The following is a 20,000-nucleotide window of genomic DNA, read 5'->3' on the forward strand; positions in this document are numbered from 1 at the left end:
TGGCTAGAGGCGCTATAGCGAACGCTTGTCCCGTTCAAGGCCAGCTCTGAACCCTTCTTGACACTTTACGTTCGTCTATCACGTTTTCCAGCTATCGGGATTAGGTTCGGACTATATCTTATTCTGTCGCCGATCATCCCTGGAATCGATAATCCTCGTTGCTTTTGGTAGCGGCAGTAGACTCTAGAGGCTTCTTGCAGTGCGTTGCTCACGCTCTGCGCAGTGTTTTCACGGCTTGGCTCGGTGCCATTCCACGATAAGATAGCAGCTAAGCAAACATGGTGCAGATGCGTATTCCCAATAACTGCCACCCTTTTGATTTGGTTCCACCACCCACCCGCAACCGTGGCCATGCAGCATGCCTGTAGTGGTGTGGCAATTGTTCTTATCGCAACCTATGGAATGTTCCGTGCTATGCAAAGTGATAAACAGAGCCGGTGAATGATGATACGAATGCGAGAGTGTATGTGCAGAGATAGCAACATACCACCAGAGGCTCACCGAATGGATTAGTGGATCTGGTGTTAGAGCATATGAATGGCGTACAGTTCTCTAGCAGTATTCAGCATTTAAACGTGTTACGGAGCAGCGCTTGAGCAGCAGCACAAGCACAAACCTGACAGAAACCGCGGTGACGATCGTTCGGTTTTTAGACGATCGACGATCGTGCCTTGACCACGTGTTTGCTCGGGACCGGCTCGGTTTTTGTTGTGATCGTTGGTGGGGTGTTTTCTAGACCCGATAGTGAGCGCCATAGTGAGATGGCCATCTCAGTACGGGCCTAACCGACGATGGAATTGTTTCGGTGTTTTACGGTTTGGCAGAACCTTGATCGAGTTCAAGTTCAACAGAACGCTAGCTGTTGATGAGAGCGCCAGTGCGCTTGCGAGTATGCTGGTGATGGCCGGTGTGAGAGATTCGTGGGGAAAAACTACGAGGGAAAATGAGGAACTTAGGAGGATCAAAGGATTGTTGTTTTGGGGCGACAAACAATTTTTACGTTTTTTTCATGATTGCTGAGCCTTTCAAGAGTACTGTGTATTTTTTTTTGGATTAATGGAAGTAAAACTGACAAAGATATTGATGTTTTTTAATCCGCGCTTCATGCAATGCAGATCGTTACTTTGACGCGTGTTTTCCACAACCAACGATTTCAAAGACGGTGCCGATCGTACCGTAAAAACTACTGGACCGACTGATTTGAATTTTTTAACACATATTCTATGCACTATTTGCCAGGTAACCCTGCCGAGATTTCATTAAAATTCTTGATATTTTTTTTAAACAATTATGTAAAACTTGATGTTGTAGTCAAACACGTAAAAAGCGTCACTTTTTCAACTTCAAAAATCTGCCAAAATTCGAAAATATAGGAAATTCAACAAAAACTCAAAGGGGCCAGATGGATAAACTTGTAATCTATGAAAAGAATATTTATTTGTATTTTTCGGATGACCCATCACGCAGCTACGTTGGGCACCGTCTTTGATGCGGTTCAAAAGACTTGCTCCTTAAGCCAAAAGCGACGAACCCGGCTTGTGTAGTTTTGCAGCCACGCATTTCTATATTTGATGCCATGGATGAAGTTTCTAATAAATCTTCTCCAAAATTGAACCAAATATTTTTGAAATATTGTAGTTTAATAAGACATTTACTTGAAAAAAATATGTCGAATAGTTTCTTCACAAAAAATTGACAAAAATTAGCCTTTTTTGCCCCGAATTAACTCACCCTTAATACTGAATAATGCTTTGCGTGTTCGTTGAACCGATCCGTGAGCTTAGAATTTTAGTTTGTAAAGAATGTTTGTTAAAAAGTAATAAAGTACATAAAGTTTTCCAAACATTGACGTCAATGTTATGTGTTTGTATATAAAACATAAAACAGAATAGAACAATAAACAATGTGCCAGATGGTTTATTCATCTATTGGTATAATGTATGTTTAACACGAAATTGATTTTGATTTCCCACCGAATTTGCAGCATTGCCACGATTCTGTACAAAACCGAAATTGAAACGGTTAACGGTGAGTATGAGAAACCCACAGAAAACTCTGTTTACCAATGCCTATGCCATCGAATAATGGTAACTCTTCAATTCGTGCATACCGGTTACTCTGGCACGTGCGAAATGCAAATGTGCGAAGAAGCAACGGCAGAAGCAGAAGCATCTAGAACCACTTGCACCGCAAACCACTCGAAAGCACACATGGTCAAGGCCGATGAGCCATCTTTCGGTGCTCGCTCAGTACTTGAGTCAGAACTGACGCGAGATAGAAATCCGCCCCAAAAACCAACAACGAAACGCAGGGTGGTTGCGGATCACCAGCGATCGCCAGAGCGCCAGCTCTCGGGGCACACTCTCCAACATACCGGAAAGATGTCTATCCCTCCCATACATCCATCGTCTGTGCTCGTGCTCGTGCTCATTGGTAGTCATTGCCGCGCTGTTCTACGCCACGCGGCGCGATTCGCGTGCATCATCGGGTGCTCGCGGTGTAGCCCACACGAATGTGTAAACCATTTCAATTTGCTTCTCCACCCGGGTCCCTCCACCAACGGGGCCTGAGTTTGGTTTCGCTTCTTTTCTCTTTCTCGCCTTTTTTTTATAACATCAGCCACCGGGTGGACAGCGCGGTACAATTATCCGAACAGAAGTCAGAAGCCAATCGAAGCCCACGAGAAGGTTAGCGAAGAGGCTAACGGAAAGATCGTGCGGCGCGATCGCAGTACTATGATCTGTAGCATACCGACATCACTTCCACTTCCCACTACTGGTATTGGTAACCTATGAACTGGGCGACAGTTGAACACCACACCCCAGGGCTGAGCAGGAGGAACGCGATGGTGGGACGGAGTAAGGAGGAATCACTAGAATAGGGCTGGTTCCACCGGGAGTCCTTCGGCGAGCGAGGCAAGCACGTACAACCACGATCGAGCGACGCGACGCGTCCGATGCGCGCGGTTCTACCTCGATCTCGCCCGTAAGATCGGCTTCTTCTCGTATATCAGCCGCTCGACGCTGATCGACGATCGGCATTCCGTTCTCGACCGTCGTCGTCCTAGGGACAACATCACCGAGTGGAAGTAGTTTGTCACGGAGGTTGTTACGATCTGTCGTCATTGTCGGCGTTGATTATTAGACAGTGCAGCGAGCGTGTGAATGGAATAGTGTTGAGTGGGAATAGACGAAAGATAGTCAGCTCGGAACGAGATTAGTCGTCAGCATTGGTCAGTTATCGTGATCTAGTAGGCTCAAGGATTAAAAGGAGTTCCTCTGAATCACAAGGTAAGTTGTATTTACAGTGAATTCGTCACTGTAAATTCTTAATGTTTTTTATCACAGTATCGTGTTGTGTTGTGTAAAGAATGCGCTTCAAAATGGTTGTAAAACTCATCTACTTCACTCGGAAGTTGTGCTCTGTTAGTCCTATTAACCTTCCACAACGATCTTTCCCCCTTCTTCAGTGCAAAATCTTGTTCTTGAAAAGTGCTTGCTGCTTGCTCAATGACTTATTGGGATTTCAAACCGAGAATCAAGTAAAACGCCTTCTCTCGGCGCTCTAGTTGAGCGTGATTTGGCGAGAAGTATTGCTGGAATACCGAAAAGGTTCACACCATAAATCAATTCTCCCCAAGATCCTCGTTGACACTCTCGTGCTCGCGACACGCTAATGCCAATCCGTAAGCCCCGCCAGTAACATTGTTCTGGTTCATTGGCTTATAATGTGCTTCTAAACCGTGCATGACTATTCCCACACGTACGGAGAAGGTTGTGGGTTACGCGAGTTCGAGAACAAGCAAAACGCCTATGAGCAGGAATAGAACGATTACCTCTCACAGATTGAGACTCAGACTCAGACTCGGAGGAGTGGATTCCTAAAGCGGAATATAATGACACCTAGCACGTTGTGCTTAGCGAAAACGCGCTGTGCTGATGCTGTGCTGATGATTATCAATTCATTTGTCGGGAATTAGCGACCGTGCGAGTGCGCAGCCGGCGTTAGAAGAGTGAGTTGGCCTTTCATGAGTCGGCGGCCGTCTGTGGTCTTCGTTCCCACCCCAGACCGGTGCCAGCCGATGACAGGTGGCATAAGAATGGCGTCAGGCGTTCATCATCTACTTTATCATCTGCTTCCATCTCGTGATTCAATTTGCTCATCATCTTCGGTGTGCAAACATGCCCAGTACCGAACTGGCTTACACGGTACTGACCGCGTAATGATATGCAGAATCGACGTAGCGGTGTAGACCACTTGAACGAACCACTTCTTAAACAAATCTTTTTTTGGAGTCCTAGACAGTGGCTGATGCAATGCGGTGCGTGCGCGCCGTCCTGAATGATATTCAAATTGTTGTTGGTTTATTTTCGATGTTTTTATAAAAAAGAATTCATGATGCCTGAGAGGAGCAAGTGTTTCTTCCAGTTCGTCACTTGCACTAATGGCACTTGCGCAGATTGTGCACTCGAAAATGTGCACTTCCGCGTTCCTTGAGTGGTGTTTTTTTTTTGCGACGTTGAAGTACAAGCGACTGTTTGATGTAAAACGTTAGAATCCTACCGAAAAGGATCATCTGCGGATTGCGTCCTTCTCACAGCACGCAGAGGGGCCTGATAAAGCAAACAAGTTCAAGGGCTCGGAATGGTGTGGTCCCTTCCTTCCAGCTGTTTTGCGCGCTTGTGACGACGCGCGACGATACTTAACGGTACGGCCATTAACCGCTTGCGAACTGACGATGTCGACGACGACGACGACGGTGGTCGTGTGAGTAAGAAGAAGGTCCACCCGGAAGGCGGAGGAACGGCGGATGAGGGTGAGGTTAGGCCATTTTCGTTTGTTTGTCTTGACCATTCCATGCCCAAGTGTCACACGTCGGTCAACGATCGTAAAAGCCGCCACTACACCGCTACCTGTCGTCGTCGTCGTCATCGCCGTTGTTGTTGTTGTTGATGATGATGATGATGATGATGATGTTGTCGTGGGGCAATTCCACACCCCGAACGGCCACACCACACCGATTGACCTGTCACACCGGTTTCGGAACTTCAATGAACGCCAGCCGTGATCGTGGCGCCGGTTGCCCAAGGTGGTCAAGGTCACGCTTTCCTTCTCGCGAGCCCTTTTTGAAGAGCCCCAGTCTCGAGCTCGAACTCGAACTCGAGTGATTAAAGGGTGTCCTCAGAGGCCGAGAGCGGATAATTCGCAGGGTGAGGGTTAAAGGTTGTGCGCAGGGTTAGCAGGGCATGTGGATGCAAAAAAAAACGGATCGTTATGGCAATTGGTGGTGCAGTCGTGAGGGCAGGAAGGGCACACGGAAGGTCAGTGGTTAACCGCCAGTGGCGCAGCTCCTTGCCCGGCCTACTGAGACAGTTGTTGGGTCTGGGGTTTAAGATAAACTTGCCTACTGTATGTGACGTGCGAAGATCTTCCACTTTTTGGATGAAAAGCAATACAATATGTACAACGATGAGATGAAACAAATGAAAAACCACCATAAATTCATTGTAAAAATAAAAAGATATTATGAGAGAAAATACCTTAAAATTAACAAAACACAATAAATAGGATTAGAGGATGTAATAAGCGCAAGACATACGATATATTATGTGAATATAACAGTAAACTGTTTGATCAAATGCCCATCAAATATACGAAAGGCACAAGATACAGGAGGGGAGAAGTTTAAAAAAACACAGTTTACTCATCTCGAGCGTCAGTCGTACAGATGCAAAACAGTGTTAGCTCAACACGTGTGATACACTGGCCCAGCCAGAAGCACATGCCCAAATCGGCCGCATCAGATCACACGTTGAACCATCAAGCTCGTGAGGAAACAATCATTTTGCCACCTTACGCCCCCCGCACACAGTCATCTCACATATCAACCGTCCATCATTAACATGTGCATGCTAATGTATGACGGTCCGGTCCCGTACGAAGTGCGATGCGATGTGCAGATCACTTCCTGCTTGCTCAAACCGAAAGGCTCACCAATATGCCAAAAATGTGTGATATTTTCAACCAGCGTAACGCTACAATTGGTCAATTGTCGCGGTTCCATTGACGGTACCGAGCACAGAGCCTCCGCTGTGTGTTTGTTTGTTACTACAGCCGCACCGGTAGCGACTGTTGCTTAGATAATAAAACCTCAACCTTGACCAAAGGTTCGGATCGACGGTACTGTAATTAATTGGAAAATGCGCGCGTACGCGCTCGGTTCGCTTTCGGTTACGTCTTGCTGAGATAAGTGCAACCGTGACCGTGATCCGAACGCGACCACAACTGGTGCCATGAATGGAATTCGAATTCAAATCGATTCGCGTACCCGTTGACCATCTTGCCTTGCCGTTGTACCATCTCCCCGGGGGGTGCTAAACCCAAATTACTGGTGCTGATGCCATTGTGTAATCTAGGAAAAGGAAAAATATTGTTTGCAAAGCGAGCTCCGTAGAAACCGGAAGCTGCTCCTGCACATCAAGGACTGCGGAAATGGATCGAACAATTGTTCGACCGATCGATCGGTCAACAGATCGATCGATAGGCGAGCCCGTTTAGCGACCTCGAGAGGTCAAACGAGACGCTAAATAGCTCGCTGGTAACGATTGATCGTAAATTGTCCAGCTTAGGAGTCGCATCACCGGAGGCCGGACCATCATGGAGAGTCATGGCTGCTGCGAGCGTGCGTGCGGTGTATGCCTAACGGTTTAGATGATTAACGTTGTGAACCGGCTTATTACTGTCCCTGCTGCTATGCTACTCCCTCCCAGCACCAGACATGAATACCTTGGAGGCGAAGATGCGATGCACCCGGCGATAGCTGACTTCCTTGGAAATCGTTCATCACTACCAGTAGATTAACCAATAGTTCCGGAGCGACAGAGAGCAGAGATGAATTTGTTCACATTAGAAATATTCACGGGCGACATCTATTGCGGTGACACAATTAGTGTGTTTTATCATCAAAAACTCGTTTTTCCATCTAGCGTGGTATCTCACGCTGACGTCAAACCGACTCGAATCGATGCCCACTGTTATTTCGCGAAACCTTCCAGATATTAAAACGATTTTCGCACTGTCCTCCCGTTCCCAAAGAATGTGTTAAATATTCGATAGAATCTGACGTCAAGATTGGAGGTCTGGAGTGGCGTTTTGCGTCAGCATCTTTTATTTTATCGCCTTAAGCTCTAAACTCTCTAGAACTTGTTCTGGCGCCGTTGAGGGTACGAAAATTGACAGCTTTAAGTGGTTTATCCCCTTGACCCCAACGCTTTGCAGTGCGAAGTGGTGAGATCCACTGTGGAACACTGGAACACAACAATCATTCCATCGGTACGTTCGGTGTGGCGATCAAAAATTTAAATCCCGTCTATTTGCCAACCGAGTGAACTGGCCTAATTCGACAACCCAAGCGCCACAATAACCAGCGAGCTCACAAGCAAATATCCTCACTGACGGAGTCCGATATGGTCTCTGGAAAGGGCTCTCAGTTCCGTGAATTAGCGACACCAACATCGTCACTTCCGTCTGATGAGAAGCACCAGCTTTTGTTTGTCAACTCCCCGCCTCATCACGCTCAGGCTCACAATCAGTGTCCGCAAAGCAGCTAGAATTCAGAATGAACCGTCCATCGTCCACGGCAGGCCGGCCTTCGTATGCAGCGTATGCTCTGGTGCATGCTACCGAACCGCCCCCTCACGGGACTTGATGATTTATAGCCGGCACACCAGGCATACGCTTGCGGTAGTTGGCATTCACGGGGGGACGAGCCGGTACGAGGCGTGAGTCAACGCATCATCACAACGCGATCTACCGGTTCCGCAGGGCGGCCCTGTTGGATGCTTGCAGTGGAAATCTCCAGCTCTGACTGTCGCCCAAGTCCAGGTTTTTGGGGGAAAATCCACCACCGTTCAGACCGTTCAGGTAATGGTGAGGGCTGCAGCAACAGCCCGCCCTGGGGGGGTTATGAAGGGGATTTGTGATTTCATAAACATTGCGCATTATTAATGGAAATTGTGGAGCAAACCCGATGACCGGACTACACTTGCAGGAGGCAGCGGTGGTGCATGAAATATCACTTTGATACGAACAGTAAACAATCATCAAGAAGCAGCCTTGCTAGGTCGTTTAGTAGGCATGACGATATGGACGTGGTTACTACCTTGAGGCCACGTACAACACCCCCAGCAGCACCCAGCTGGGACCGTTGTCAACCACCGATGTCCGGTCCGTTTGGTCTGGCATGTAGAACCACTGACTGCGAATGTGGTTCAAAGCCAGCGGTCACGGTCTTCGTGTGGATTGAATCGTTCCTAGAACAGAAATGGTCCTAGTGCTTTATTGATTTCCGGTTCCAAATGTCAGTTTTTATGCTGTCTATGCGAGTGTTTGATGCCTATGCGAGTGACCTTTCACTGCTTGCAGCAGTTGAGGTGAAAATGGAAGATTCTCTCAACAGCAGCCGCAGCGATCGTCCAGTTCATGAGCGAAACATATCAGATGGCTGCAAAGGGGCGGCCAGCACGTTACGTCAAAGCGCCGTTGACGATGTAAAGGAGGTAGCAAGCCTAGAATTAACTCCTCATGCGGTGCGGCCCGTTGTTGAATGGTTCGGTGCAGTTCCTTACCGCAAGGTTGACACTGTACTGTAGAGGCGAGTAGCTCAAGCAGCGATTAACCAAAAGGTATACTAATATGTACGCATACTATCGAACGGACCGTGGACCATGATCTTGACACAGACACTGCACAGCAGAGAGAGAGAGAGAGACGCAGAGAGGATAGCAGGGATGTAAACAGAGTTAGAACTCCATTGCGGTGCGTTTGCAATCAAGTGAGACGCCACGCTAATCGATTGTGAGAGGCTCGAGCACTCGGTGTAGTAGATTTGCATGCAGCGTGACGTATGTTTGTGGTTTTTGGATGGCTACGGCAGGGAGAAGGACACACCCACCTTCCATTAGCGGTAAGATACTCGAAGCGCAAAGCCTCTCGTGAGTTTAGATGGAAGGATTTTTGCTCGTTACTTCTGCACACTTTTCAACAATCGGGTAAGGATGCTTTACTACAATGTGCACTCTGTATGATCTTATCTACATATCAACTCTCGGCCCTGGCCTTGCCTCATTGAGAGAAATGAAAAGAAACCGAATCAATCCGGTTCTCCGGAAAACAATGCGTAATGAAGGTGTCATAAAAGCAAATGACTGGTGTGTGGACTATGCGGACGAACATGTACGGCAGCACAGTGGACCGACCCAATGTCAACCAATAACTTGCAATGCCAGATGAAACATTTAATGCTCACCGGTAAACCATTTCTTTCGCCCTCCCGCGCTCCTGCCACCGTAATGATGATAAATCGTGCGACACTGCCACAGCACAATGAAGGGATTGGTGAACCGCATGGACTCATTGCGGAAACAATGCCGCATCGTGCCGCTAAGGATGGTTGCATCTTCGGAAGACGAGATTTCTTCGAGATTCGAGACAAGCATTTCCGGATTTTTTTCACTTGTACTCGCTCCTCTCTGACCTTTCGAATACGAACTCTCGTTGGCATGCCGACTTTCCATAATAGCGTGATACGTCTTCGATTAATCGACATGTTTTTTTCGCATTGAGCTTTGACTTTCGAGTGCAGCAGGGTTGAAGGGAGAACACGATGAAGATGATGTATGTTATAGGAAGCGTGGTAGCTTGGCACGTCTGCACGATAGCATTGACCGAATACGCAAAGTTTGATGACACCACGCAGTGCCAAGGGTTAAGGTCAGTTCGAGGCACACAGGCACAGTTCGAGGTATGGAGAGGCTATCGTTAATTCGAGTCAGAAAAAGGCCCATTTTGGAAAATTTTGCGAGAAGAAATAGTTCAACTTATTATTTTTATCTGAATGTTTTATTAAACTACAACTTTTTCAAGAATATTTGGTTGTATATTGCGGAAGATTTGTTCAAAACTCCATGGCATCTATTTTAGAAATGCGGGGCGGCAAAACTACACAAGCCGGGTTCGTCGCTTATGTCTTAAGGAGCAAGTCTTTAGTTTTGAACGAAAACGCTGCCCCTTGTAGCAGCGTGATGGGTCATCAGAAAAATGTAAATGGATATTCTTTTGATAGATTATAAGTTTATCTAGGTAGCACCGTTGAGTTTTTGTTGAATTTCCTATTTTTCGATTTTTGGCAGATTTTTTAAAGTTGAAAAAGTGATGCTTTTCTCGATATCAAAAATCTATTTCTCTGTCAGTTTTTCTTCGATTGAAGCCAAAAAAATTTGCACAATACTCTTGAAAGGATCAGCATGCACGTAAAAATGAAAAAATCTAAAAATAATAATTTTCTTAGCCCTTCCTTAACATAAACGTGATATGGTAAAAGGCGAGTCATACACCTGTTATGTTCAACCACCATACAACCAAGTGCAAGTGGATAATTCCGCAAACCACCAAGCAAAGAAACTATATCCCTGAAGCTCAGACCACAACAGCGAAGAAAATAATTGCACAAAGTTAAAAGAAAATACTACGACCTCCCATGGGGGGTAATCGCACTATCTTCGCCGGCCAGTTCGTCCTTGAATCAACAACAGTTATAGCCGACGGAGAAATCCGGTCCCCGGGCAGGGGTCACGGGACTTTACGGCCAAGTTTTGTTTCTTTTCTGCTCAGCCCTCTTCGACATTTCTCTTCTTTGTCCGTTCTTGAGAATGGGTGCAGCATAGGTGCAGCGTATCGGTTCAAACCGCGACACGATGGTATGCAATTGTTGCGTTTATCATCATTGCGTTCGTGCCAATGACAAGACACAGCATGAGGAAAGATGCAACTGCTGCTGCTGCTGCTGCTGCTGCTTCTGCTGCTGCTGCTGCTGCTGGGTGGTGTCATACGGATCATGTAAAGGCCTTTCAGTAGCCCCGTGGTGTCCGAATCTAGAAGTCGATCCGCAGGTCATCTTAACGTGCGACTGACATTGAACTTATTAAGATGGGGCCAGTGGCTTTTGTGGCATCTTACAAAATGTAACAGATGTGGCATAGTGTACCAGAGACCGTTTTCCATTGGACAGGACACAAAGTTGATTAGAACCGTGGCGAGGGCCTCACCATGTGGCTCCCAGCGACGATCGGTGCTCCGAAACAAACAACACCCCTTACCATTCCGTTTGGGTAGCCGTGTTTGACGTGTGGCATGATTGGAATTAATTTTCGCTCGCCCGAACTACCGGTTGCGGCAAAAGCCCACGCACCAGCGCCTTCCGTTCGAGAGCTGGTGGGCTTGGCATTTAATCGTTGCCGTGTAGCGTATTTCACGTCACGATCCGAAACGGCACATCTGACTAGCGAGAGAGAGACAGAGAGGAAGAGAGAGCGAGAGAGAATGGAAGATTGTACGAGGTCAATGATGATTAAGGATGATGATAGCGGCGTTACGGCACGCTTGGCGATGCATAGAAGCAGACACAGCAATTCCCACAACCCGTTGTCCCTCCCCACAGCCGATTAGATGATTGAAGCAGAATTAATATTCTCGCTACTGTTTGCAACTGTGAACCGTGAAAGTCTTGCCAATCTGCATAACTGCGCTGACAAAGAATACACGCTGGGACACAGTATTTGTATTCATAATGCTCCTGATGGTACTGCTTTTCTCCTTTCGGGTTACATGAGCCATTTCGTTTTGAGGAATTTTGGAATCTAGCGTCGTAAGAATAATTTACTGGGGAAGAGATGTGTTCTAGGAATTTTAAAGTCCTACTATACGAATGGCTGAGTCTTCTAGCTCTTCATTCTCTCTCATATTAAGTGTTCTAAATCGAGAATAAGGTGACAGAGAAAGAAACAAGAAACAAAAGAATCATACCGCATCTTGTCCTATGGAAAAAGGTGCAAAATATTCTGAATTTCAATAATCAACATCCTTCTTAGTGTAACGTGAGAACTTATCTCGAATATGGCTATTTATTACCTCTGGCACGCTGAACTATTGAGCATCTCGCCTGACGAATTTGATCCGACGCTAAACTGTCACCGGGAGATTAATTAAATGTGACGGACTCTAGAATCTCTCAGCTCACGCGTTGCAAATAAGGCGCAATTCTTTAACCGGCTTAGTGAATGAAACTGTGTGTGAAGACCATTTGTGGTGTCAAACCTTCCGTTGCGCGAGATATCGCTGTGCGAATAAGTATCTGTGCGATTAGATTAACCACAAGTGGATTAAGCTGGACTTGATTTTCAACCCTCGAAAAAAAACGGCAAGACTTGTCAAGGTCATTCGTAAACCAGAACAAAAACTCAACAATCAACCCTCTCCTTCTCTATTCTTGCGTTTGTTTTGGATTATCGTTTGCACCAGCTGGTCTCTGTGATGTTCAGACTTCCTACTATTCGTTAACTGGACATATTGTAGGCAAGATTTGACATCAGCAACTCCAACGGCCGTTTAAGCAGCTGGATTTGTCAACCTGCTACCGGCATCTGACCGGCATTCTTGGTTTCTTTTGTTCCTTATTTGTAATTTCCTCCTAGCCAAGGTCATTCTGAGTTGAGTTTGCGTAGACACAAGTACCGGGCACTGGCATGATGAATGCACGATTAATGTTTTGTTTGATTTTGAACGGTAGCGAGCAATCGACAACAAATGGAATCGTAGTAGTAGTAGTACTAGTAGTAGAATCTTAAATTATTATAACGGGTTTGTTCTAAACTTTCCTCGTTGAACTTGAAATTGAATTTTTTTTGCTGCTTGGCGACGTTGATTGTGAACAAATGTTGTTTGGCATCTTGTTTGTGGGAAAAAATTCGCTTAAAAACCCACGTCAAAACGAATCGTAGATTGTACACATCACACGGGGATCAAACCAATCATGAATCACATGCTGGTTTCCAATTCAACATTAATGTTTCTCCGTTTCACTCTCTCAGATTTCGCATCAACTCACGCCAAAACCAACGTCAAACGCTTCTTATGCGCCTCCACCATGCCGTCTGCACTTACACTTTCACTCACTGCGGGGCTGCTGGTGCTACTATTCGCCACCATCGAACCGTGTGAGGGTCAGGCACTGATTACGGCATTGGATTCACCTCTCCTCACCAGCAAGTACCGGAAGCTGCGGGAACTGATGTTTAACTTTATCGGCCCCACGGGCAACAACAAGAACAAGTTTCTGGTTAATCTTAAGAAGGGGGTAAGTATTCTAGGCGCGTGTCCTGCGAGCAGTAAGGTACACATTGTCTCCTCGATGATTTACAGAAACTGCAGCGTCAGTTTGGGGCGGAAGATCCGTTCTTCTGCAACACGACGGGTATGCGTAGCCCCACGGTGCCATCCTCGGTGGACGAGCTACGCCCGGGAGACATCGATATTGTCGGTGCCATCGGGGACTCGCTAACGGCAGGGAATGGAGCAATGGCTACGAACATGCTGGAGGTGCTGATCGAGAACAAAGGACTCTCTTGGAGCATCGGAGGGCAGGGTACATGGCGCCAGTACCTTACGCTACCGAACATACTGAAGGAGTTCAATCCGAAGCTGTACGGTTATCCGATCACCGATGGACTTTCGTCGAGAAAATCTGCACTGTAAGTCACCCCATTGAGCCCGGACCCTGCATCAGTTTAAGCACACTTTATCATCATAAAATAGGTTCAATGCCGCCGAAGGAGGTGCGATGTCACAGGACATACCGTACCAGGCACGCAACCTCGTCAAGCGGATGCTCTCCGATCGTAACGTAGACATTGCGAAACACTGGAAGATGATTACGCTCATGATCGGGGGCAATGATTTCTGTGCCGAGATCTGCTACATGGCCACACCCGAGAAGATACTGGAGTACCACGAGAAGAACATCGTCAGTGCACTGCGCACCTTCCGCGATTATCTGCCTCGAACATTCGTTAATCTCGCGGCCAGTCCCAGTGAGTACCAGTTATCTTTTTGCGTATTATCTCCATCATCATCACATCTTCCCATTTCTTACAGAGGTCGACCTGCTAGCCCGGTTCAAGAACAAACCGCAGGAGTGCGTCTCGATGCACCGGATCGAGTGTCCCTGTCTGATTGCGTCGCGCTTTCGCAAGCAACGGAAGCGCTTCATCAAGCTCATCGATGACTGGAACATGCTACAGATGGAGATCGTTAGGCGGCCGGAATTTCACACCAAGCCCGACTTTACCGTCGTCTATCAACCGTTCGCGATGAATCTCACCTTTCCCGAGACACCGACCGGTGATACGGACTTTACCTACATGTCGCTCGACTGTTTCCACCTCAGCCAGAAAGGGTACGCGCTCGCTTCGAATGCACTGTGGAACAATATGCTGGAACCGATCGGCAGTAAGTCGCTGAGCTGGGAGCGTGAGTTCGAGCTGTTCCGGTGTCCCAGCGACAGCATGCCTTTCCTTCGTACACCCGGAAATAGCTAAACGCTAAACGGTGTCTCGGAGTGTCGCCGAGCGTTAGAAATTTGGCCAGTTCGGCATCGATGGTCGATGCCAATGCCAGAAGCGAATTGTGATATCAAACCGTTAGCAGTAATTCATCCAACCAGCTTTTGCTTTTCATACTCGGTTAAGGCTATCACTGCACTGCCCTTGCAATATAAACGAATGTTTTGTGGTTTTAAGCAAAGCTCCTTTCAAACGTTTTATCCTTGTGCTTTATCAATGAATGAACTGAAAAAGTAACGCGACGCGTGGTTGGTAAGTAATGTACGTCCGAAATACGCTACTTCCAGGGTTACTGAATGTCGGCTGCTAATTCGACTGCTTCCTTCGCAACCCACACGCCTATAGTTAAAGTAATGTTTAATAACACTGCGGCACTGACCGATTTTTCGGGTGCATTCGTGGTAGAACAATTTCGTTTAATAGCTTCATCTCACATTCACTGTATCGTGAAGGACACGCACGCGGCAAGGTATAAAAGTAGATGTGCAGTAGAGTTGACGGAGCATTGTAACACCCCTGCAAGAGAGATTGGTTCGGACGTTTGTCAGTAGATTCGAACTGATCATAGGTTCTCTTTGCCTACCAACAAGCGGAACAATGACGAGGATTACGCTGTTAGCAACACTGGTGGCGCATGCACATCCTCATCAAACGGATGATGAGCGATCGCACGGTGGACATTAAGAATCACTGGAAACTGGTGACGATTTTCATCGGTCACAATGATTTCTGCAGTCGAATATGCTATCTACCCAACCCAGAGAAGGCTCTGAGTTATCACGAACAGAATCTAATCAAAGCAATTCGATTACTACGCAAATATCTGCCCAGAACCATGGTCAACATTGTGTCTGCAATCAGTGAGTATCTGCTACTACCGCTGCTCAGTGATCATCCCTAGTAATGCGTTGCTTACCCCTCGTGAACAGATGTAAACGTTCTTAGGACATTCCGGCCACTACCACCTGAATGTGTCTCTACGCAACTGTTTGAGTGTTCGTGTGTCTTCGGCACACGCTTTCAAGCACTTCAGCCTCGTCTAAACCGTATCATAGAAGATTGGAACCGGGTGCAGAGGCGAGTAGCAGAGCGGCCAGAGTTTCAACACTTAACGGACTTCACCGTCAACTATCAACTGTTTGCAGAGCAGTTTATGTTGCCAACGCTTCCAGACGGTAGTACAGATGATGGCCTCTTCTCGGTCGATTGTTTCCATTTCAGTCAACGGGGCCATGCGATGATGGCAAATAGCTATTGGAACAACATGATGGAGGTGGTGGGCAACAAGAGCGGACCACTGCAACGAGAATTTGAATGAATTAACTGTCCAACACCGGCTCGTCCGTATTTGGTGACGCAGGTGAACAGTTTGCGGGAAGGGTGAAAGATGTTTTGAAAGTATTGTTAAAAAAATAGCTTAAAAAGAATAGATTGATCGATAGATTGATAGAAAAAATAGCTTGAAAAAAGAGCTTGTTTGAATACTTTCTCACTTTTTACTACTCAAGAGACAGATGTAGTTATGAAGCCATAAATACTATGTGAAGAAATTATTAACAATTAGTTGCTAATGACTATCATTCCAATCACTATTCATCACAGATGCATCCGATTGTGCAACCGAATATATTCGAATAAAGTGCCAGGCATTGCAGCTTATCACGCCAATCGTGAAGCACATCAATCGGCATATGTATCACAATGTATCACAATTTATTGCACCAGCGTGGTATGATACGTAATCCGTCCGACTTACTCATACAACGGTTGGTGTAACTAACCGACTAATCAACCAAGGATCATGAGTAAGTCCCTCTCGAGTGGCAATGGTATCGGCAGTTCTATATTGTTCGTCCAACAGTGAAGAACGCACTGTACCGGACGTGTTATTCGCTGCATGATTGAGGCCTGAAGCGTAGGCCTTGTTAAGGACGTTTTGTGCATTAAGGAAGTGAAAAATGTCTCCATGTAAGAACGAACGAGCATCCATTGATTGCAACCATGACGTACTCCACAATCTGGAAGCCCTGACTGTGGAGTTGCCGCATTACACATTACCAGCTCCCCATAGGCTTCAACTGGATCAAATGGACCTCGCACCAAGGCATTCCACCGATGGCCGTTCATGCTGGACATGATCAGGACGGTTCACCGATCTATGTCGGGCGGGCTCATCACGAGTGTGACCTGTTACCGGCCAAAGTGATCCCCACCAAGCAGGCCTGCTATGTGTCCTACAACGGAATGGAAATCTTCAAGTCATCGTTCGAGGTACGTCGTAGGCACTTTGGAGATTGGTGGTGACCAGTTCAAAGATCATTCTGATCAGTCTGAATAACATTCCCGTAGGTGCTGACCGGATCAGGGTTCGCCTGGGTTCACAGCGCCAACGGGCAGATACCGAAAGGGGCCGTATTGGGTGGCTATACCAGGTGCGGTGAACAGCTGCACATCGGACGTACCCATCACGAATGTAGCCTGACACCGGGCAAGATCCATCGGGCACACGGTTCTCTTTACATTCCGTTCGGTGGTGCCGAGCATAGCTACAAACACTACGAGGTTCTAATCGGTCAGCAGCGCTGTAAGTGCCTTTGGGTCGCTCTTAGTAATCGGCCAACCATCACTGACCTCCTCCACCTCCATCACCTTCGTCTGTTCATTCAATTCAGCCACTTGGAAGCACTGCTCCGTTCATGCACCAATCCCATCGGGGGCTATCTTGGCCGGCAAGGATTCGGACGGTTCGCCGATCTACGTGGGCCGTGCGAGCTACGAGGGTGAATTGCTACCGGCGAAGGTGTTGCCCACGAAAAAGGTGGCCTATGTATCGTACGCGGGTCGTGAGATATCGAAGCAATCATACGAGGTTCTCTGTAACGGGAACGTGTCCTGGGTGCCGTGCAGCAATGGCTACGTACCACCGAAGGCTGTCGTCGGAGGACACACTCGGTGCGGTGAAGTGTTGTACGTTGGCCGGGCACGACACTGCAGTGCACTGACACCGGGCAAGATCCATCCAAGCCATAAGACGCTCTACATCCCGTACGGTGGCAGTGAAATCTCGATCAAAAGCTATGAGGCTCTCATCGAGAACTAAGCCGCTGGCACCCAAAACAGCACAAGGTGGAGACGACAAAATAAAGGATTCTACAGTCTACGGTACAGTGTTCATTCAGTCTGTTCACCTTACTAACCATAATCTCAAACTGCTAGTGAAGTTAACTACAATTGATATCTTAATCGCTGATTATCTTGCACCTCGGAAAATGCTTTAAATAACCGATTTTTTTGAAAACAGCATTGACATTCCCATTCACACGTGACGTCTTCACACTTTTCGTGACGTCACTTTGTTTTCATTTATGCCGACGTCAACAAATCGGAAAAGAAAGTGGGGAAAGGATGCCGCCGTTTGAGACCAATTTTAAGGTGTAATTGTATCACGTTTCCGTATTTATATTGTGAATTATACTTGTTACATCAATCAACGTAAGAAAAATGTTTTCCTTGCTGAGCACCGCGACCATGTTCGGCGCCTTCACCGCCTTGTTCGCGATCATCTTCCAAGCGTATCTCTCGTCGAACGAGCTCGTCAAGCTTACGGTCATCCTGCAGCATCTACGGGACCTAGAGGTGGAGTTTCCGGTCGGGGGGCCCCGCGTCGCAATCGGTTATGGGTCGTGTAGTGACCTGCATGTGCGAGCCGTTAACTTCCTAGCACATAACGAAACCATCGTCAGCGGCCTTAACTTTACCGGTTACACCTTCGACGACATAACGACTGAAGAGGAGTTTCTGCTCAATTTTGCGTACTACTTCCAACAGGGAGCAGCGGCAGAGTGAGTGCATACGGCGAGGATCCTTAAAGACCAGGGACAAAGATGATACTCATACTCTCTCCATTTCACAGACGTTTCACTGCCAATCGAGAGCTGTTCCTACAGTTGGTGCAACGGGCCAAAAAGTCTTCTGCCGTCGATCATCACTGGGCGCTCGGTGGCAATGCTCCGGTCATCGGTTCACGGATGGCAATGGAGGGTGCCACTGTGCTGCTCGGGGCGAAAATGTCCAGCAAGTAGGTAGCTCTCGCTATGTTGCGTTCACAATTAGCATAATTCATGTTTGGAATTCATTTTAGATTGAAAACCCATCTGCGACCAGAGGTATTACTGACGGGTAGTCTCATCGAAGACGATGACATTCATCTCATCCTGGAGTATAATACTGATGATACGTGGGGACAGCTCGTTTCACCACGTGCTAATCGGTACATTCTGCACAACGATCGGCATAATCCGATGATCAGTTCACTGGAAGAGTTTGACACCGCACTGCCCGACTTCAATCCGGATCTATTCATCGTCAGTGGCCTTCAGATGATGGACAACTATGTGTACCAGCCGGGGGTTCGTGAGGCACGTCTACAGAAGGTCCAGCAGCAGATGCAGGCACAGTCCGTCCGTACCCTCATCCACTTTGAGATGGCCAGTTTCGTGGAACTGGAACTGTTGCAGCTACTGATGCGCTACGTACTCCCGTACACCGATTCGATCGGTATGAACGAGCAAGAGCTCGACAATTTGCAACAGGTGCTGGAAACGGGTCGAATCAGTTTGGTGGCCGATTCGAACCCACGTGTTGCTCATTCGCTCGATCAAGCACGGAGCGTCTTTGCTCGGCTGAACCAACAGTTGCGTGTTGGCAACGCGAACGATGCTAGTAGTGGAAAGCGGCGTCCACTGTCGCGAATCCATCTGCACACGCTCGCCTACCAGGCCTTCATAGTGTCTAAGGGAAGCAGCTGGAAGCACACGAAGCAAGCGGCCGCAAAAGCATCCCTCACCGCACACCGGCACGTGTGTGCGAGTACGATTGTGAACCCGGATGCATCCTACCTGCAGATGGATGGCAGTTTTGCCGTGTCGGCCAAGCCGGGTGCTAGGCGGATTCCCTTCGATAACCGCGAACCGGTGTCCTGCTGGGACGAATCGATCCCGTTATCCGTCGATGGCGAGAGCACTAGTCACGAGGCCGTCGAAGTGGAAATCTGCGTGGCACCGGTTTTGATCTGCAAAAATGCTAAACAAACGGTGGGTGCCGGTGATAACATATCGGGAGCCGGACTGGTGCTGCAAATTTGATGACGCCATCAGCGTAACTCATTCCACTCTGTTACCAGACAAGACTGCTAGAGTTGCCCCAGACTGCCATGGAGCGGATGATGATCGCCAAATGCGTTCCATTTTAACGTGTCGATATTTTGTTGGTTGAGATTTGCTAGTTTATTGAATGACGAGCACGAGAGACATTTTAACATTCCATTGGTTGGTGTTTAAAATTGTAAAAGAAACTTATCCAATAACGTACAGTGGCCACATAGCCTGCGTACGAGGGGCCTCCCGGTCGGGAATGAAACGTAATCTCTAATTGCACTAGTTACACTAAAGTCGATCACTGCTTCGGTGCAGTTAATCTTACATTCTAGAGACTGACTTAGCATTTTAGCCATTCAATTATAATAATAGTTCACACCAGGCACTA

The 20,000-nt window shown here is 47.4% G+C and overlaps 4 protein-coding genes across 5 annotated transcripts; all 4 read left to right on the top strand.

The window, feature by feature from the left end:
• Positions 1 to 3,095: 3,095 nt before the first annotated feature.
• On the top strand, positions 3,096 to 14,582 carry LOC126578726 (phospholipase B1, membrane-associated-like). Its single transcript, XM_050241574.1, has 5 exons — positions 3,096 to 3,290; positions 12,927 to 13,192; positions 13,258 to 13,586; positions 13,651 to 13,925; positions 13,990 to 14,582. Exons 2-5 carry the CDS (start codon positions 12,983 to 12,985, stop codon positions 14,430 to 14,432), a joined length of 1,257 nt encoding a protein of 418 aa, XP_050097531.1. The 5' UTR covers positions 3,096 to 3,290; positions 12,927 to 12,982; the 3' UTR covers positions 14,433 to 14,582.
• Positions 14,583 to 15,090: 508 nt separating this feature from the next.
• LOC126576717 (phospholipase B1, membrane-associated-like) lies at positions 15,091 to 15,840 on the top strand. Its single transcript, XM_050238023.1, is given in 2 exon segments — positions 15,091 to 15,316; positions 15,386 to 15,840. Coding segments are annotated over 2 exon segments (681 nt in total).
• Positions 15,841 to 16,282: 442 nt separating this feature from the next.
• On the top strand, positions 16,283 to 17,616 carry LOC126578729 (uncharacterized). 2 transcript variants are annotated; one of them, XM_050241576.1, is made up of 4 exons: positions 16,283 to 16,424; positions 16,528 to 16,727; positions 16,806 to 17,040; positions 17,129 to 17,616. In XM_050241576.1, the coding sequence occupies exons 1-4, from the start codon at positions 16,415 to 16,417 to the stop codon at positions 17,554 to 17,556; spliced, it is 873 nt and encodes a 290-aa protein (XP_050097533.1). In that variant the 5' UTR covers positions 16,283 to 16,414; the 3' UTR covers positions 17,557 to 17,616. The 2 variants fall into 2 exon arrangements, with proteins under 2 accessions (XP_050097533.1, XP_050097534.1); XM_050241577.1 differs by having other exon boundaries at positions 16,299 to 16,424; positions 16,518 to 16,727.
• A 175-nt stretch (positions 17,617 to 17,791) lies between these two features.
• LOC126578725 (ADP-dependent glucokinase) lies at positions 17,792 to 19,773 on the top strand. Its single transcript, XM_050241573.1, has 3 exons — positions 17,792 to 18,298; positions 18,370 to 18,534; positions 18,598 to 19,773. The coding sequence occupies exons 1-3, from the start codon at positions 17,958 to 17,960 to the stop codon at positions 19,598 to 19,600; spliced, it is 1,509 nt and encodes a 502-aa protein (XP_050097530.1). The 5' UTR covers positions 17,792 to 17,957; the 3' UTR covers positions 19,601 to 19,773.
• The last annotated feature ends 227 nt before the right edge of the window (positions 19,774 to 20,000 follow it).

The sequence above is a fragment of the Anopheles aquasalis genome, chromosome 3, assembly GCF_943734665.1.
Source record: "Anopheles aquasalis chromosome 3, idAnoAquaMG_Q_19, whole genome shotgun sequence".
Lineage (NCBI taxonomy): Eukaryota > Metazoa > Arthropoda > Insecta > Diptera > Culicidae > Anopheles > Anopheles aquasalis.

What these genes read in the sequence shown, in the direction of transcription:
- LOC126578726 (XM_050241574.1), top strand. Translation starts at nt 12,983, where the DNA reads ATGCCGTCTGCACTTACACTTTCACTCACTGCGGGGCTGCTGGTGCTA. An exon ending in TGGTTAATCTTAAGAAGGGG is followed by an intron (nt 13,193 to 13,257) that starts GTAAGTATTCTA and finishes GATGATTTACAG; the next exon opens with AAACTGCAGCGTCAGTTTGG. An exon ending in TCGTCGAGAAAATCTGCACT is followed by an intron (nt 13,587 to 13,650) that starts GTAAGTCACCCC and finishes ATCATAAAATAG; the next exon opens with GTTCAATGCCGCCGAAGGAG.
- LOC126578729 (XM_050241576.1), top strand. An exon ending in TCTTCAAGTCATCGTTCGAG is followed by an intron (nt 16,728 to 16,805) that starts GTACGTCGTAGG and finishes ACATTCCCGTAG; the next exon opens with GTGCTGACCGGATCAGGGTT. An exon ending in TCTAATCGGTCAGCAGCGCT is followed by an intron (nt 17,041 to 17,128) that starts GTAAGTGCCTTT and finishes CATTCAATTCAG; the next exon opens with CCACTTGGAAGCACTGCTCC.
- LOC126578725 (XM_050241573.1), top strand. Translation starts at nt 17,958, where the DNA reads ATGTTTTCCTTGCTGAGCACCGCGACCATGTTCGGCGCCTTCACCGCC. An exon ending in CAACAGGGAGCAGCGGCAGA is followed by an intron (nt 18,299 to 18,369) that starts GTGAGTGCATAC and finishes TCCATTTCACAG; the next exon opens with ACGTTTCACTGCCAATCGAG. An exon ending in GGGGCGAAAATGTCCAGCAA is followed by an intron (nt 18,535 to 18,597) that starts GTAGGTAGCTCT and finishes AATTCATTTTAG; the next exon opens with ATTGAAAACCCATCTGCGAC.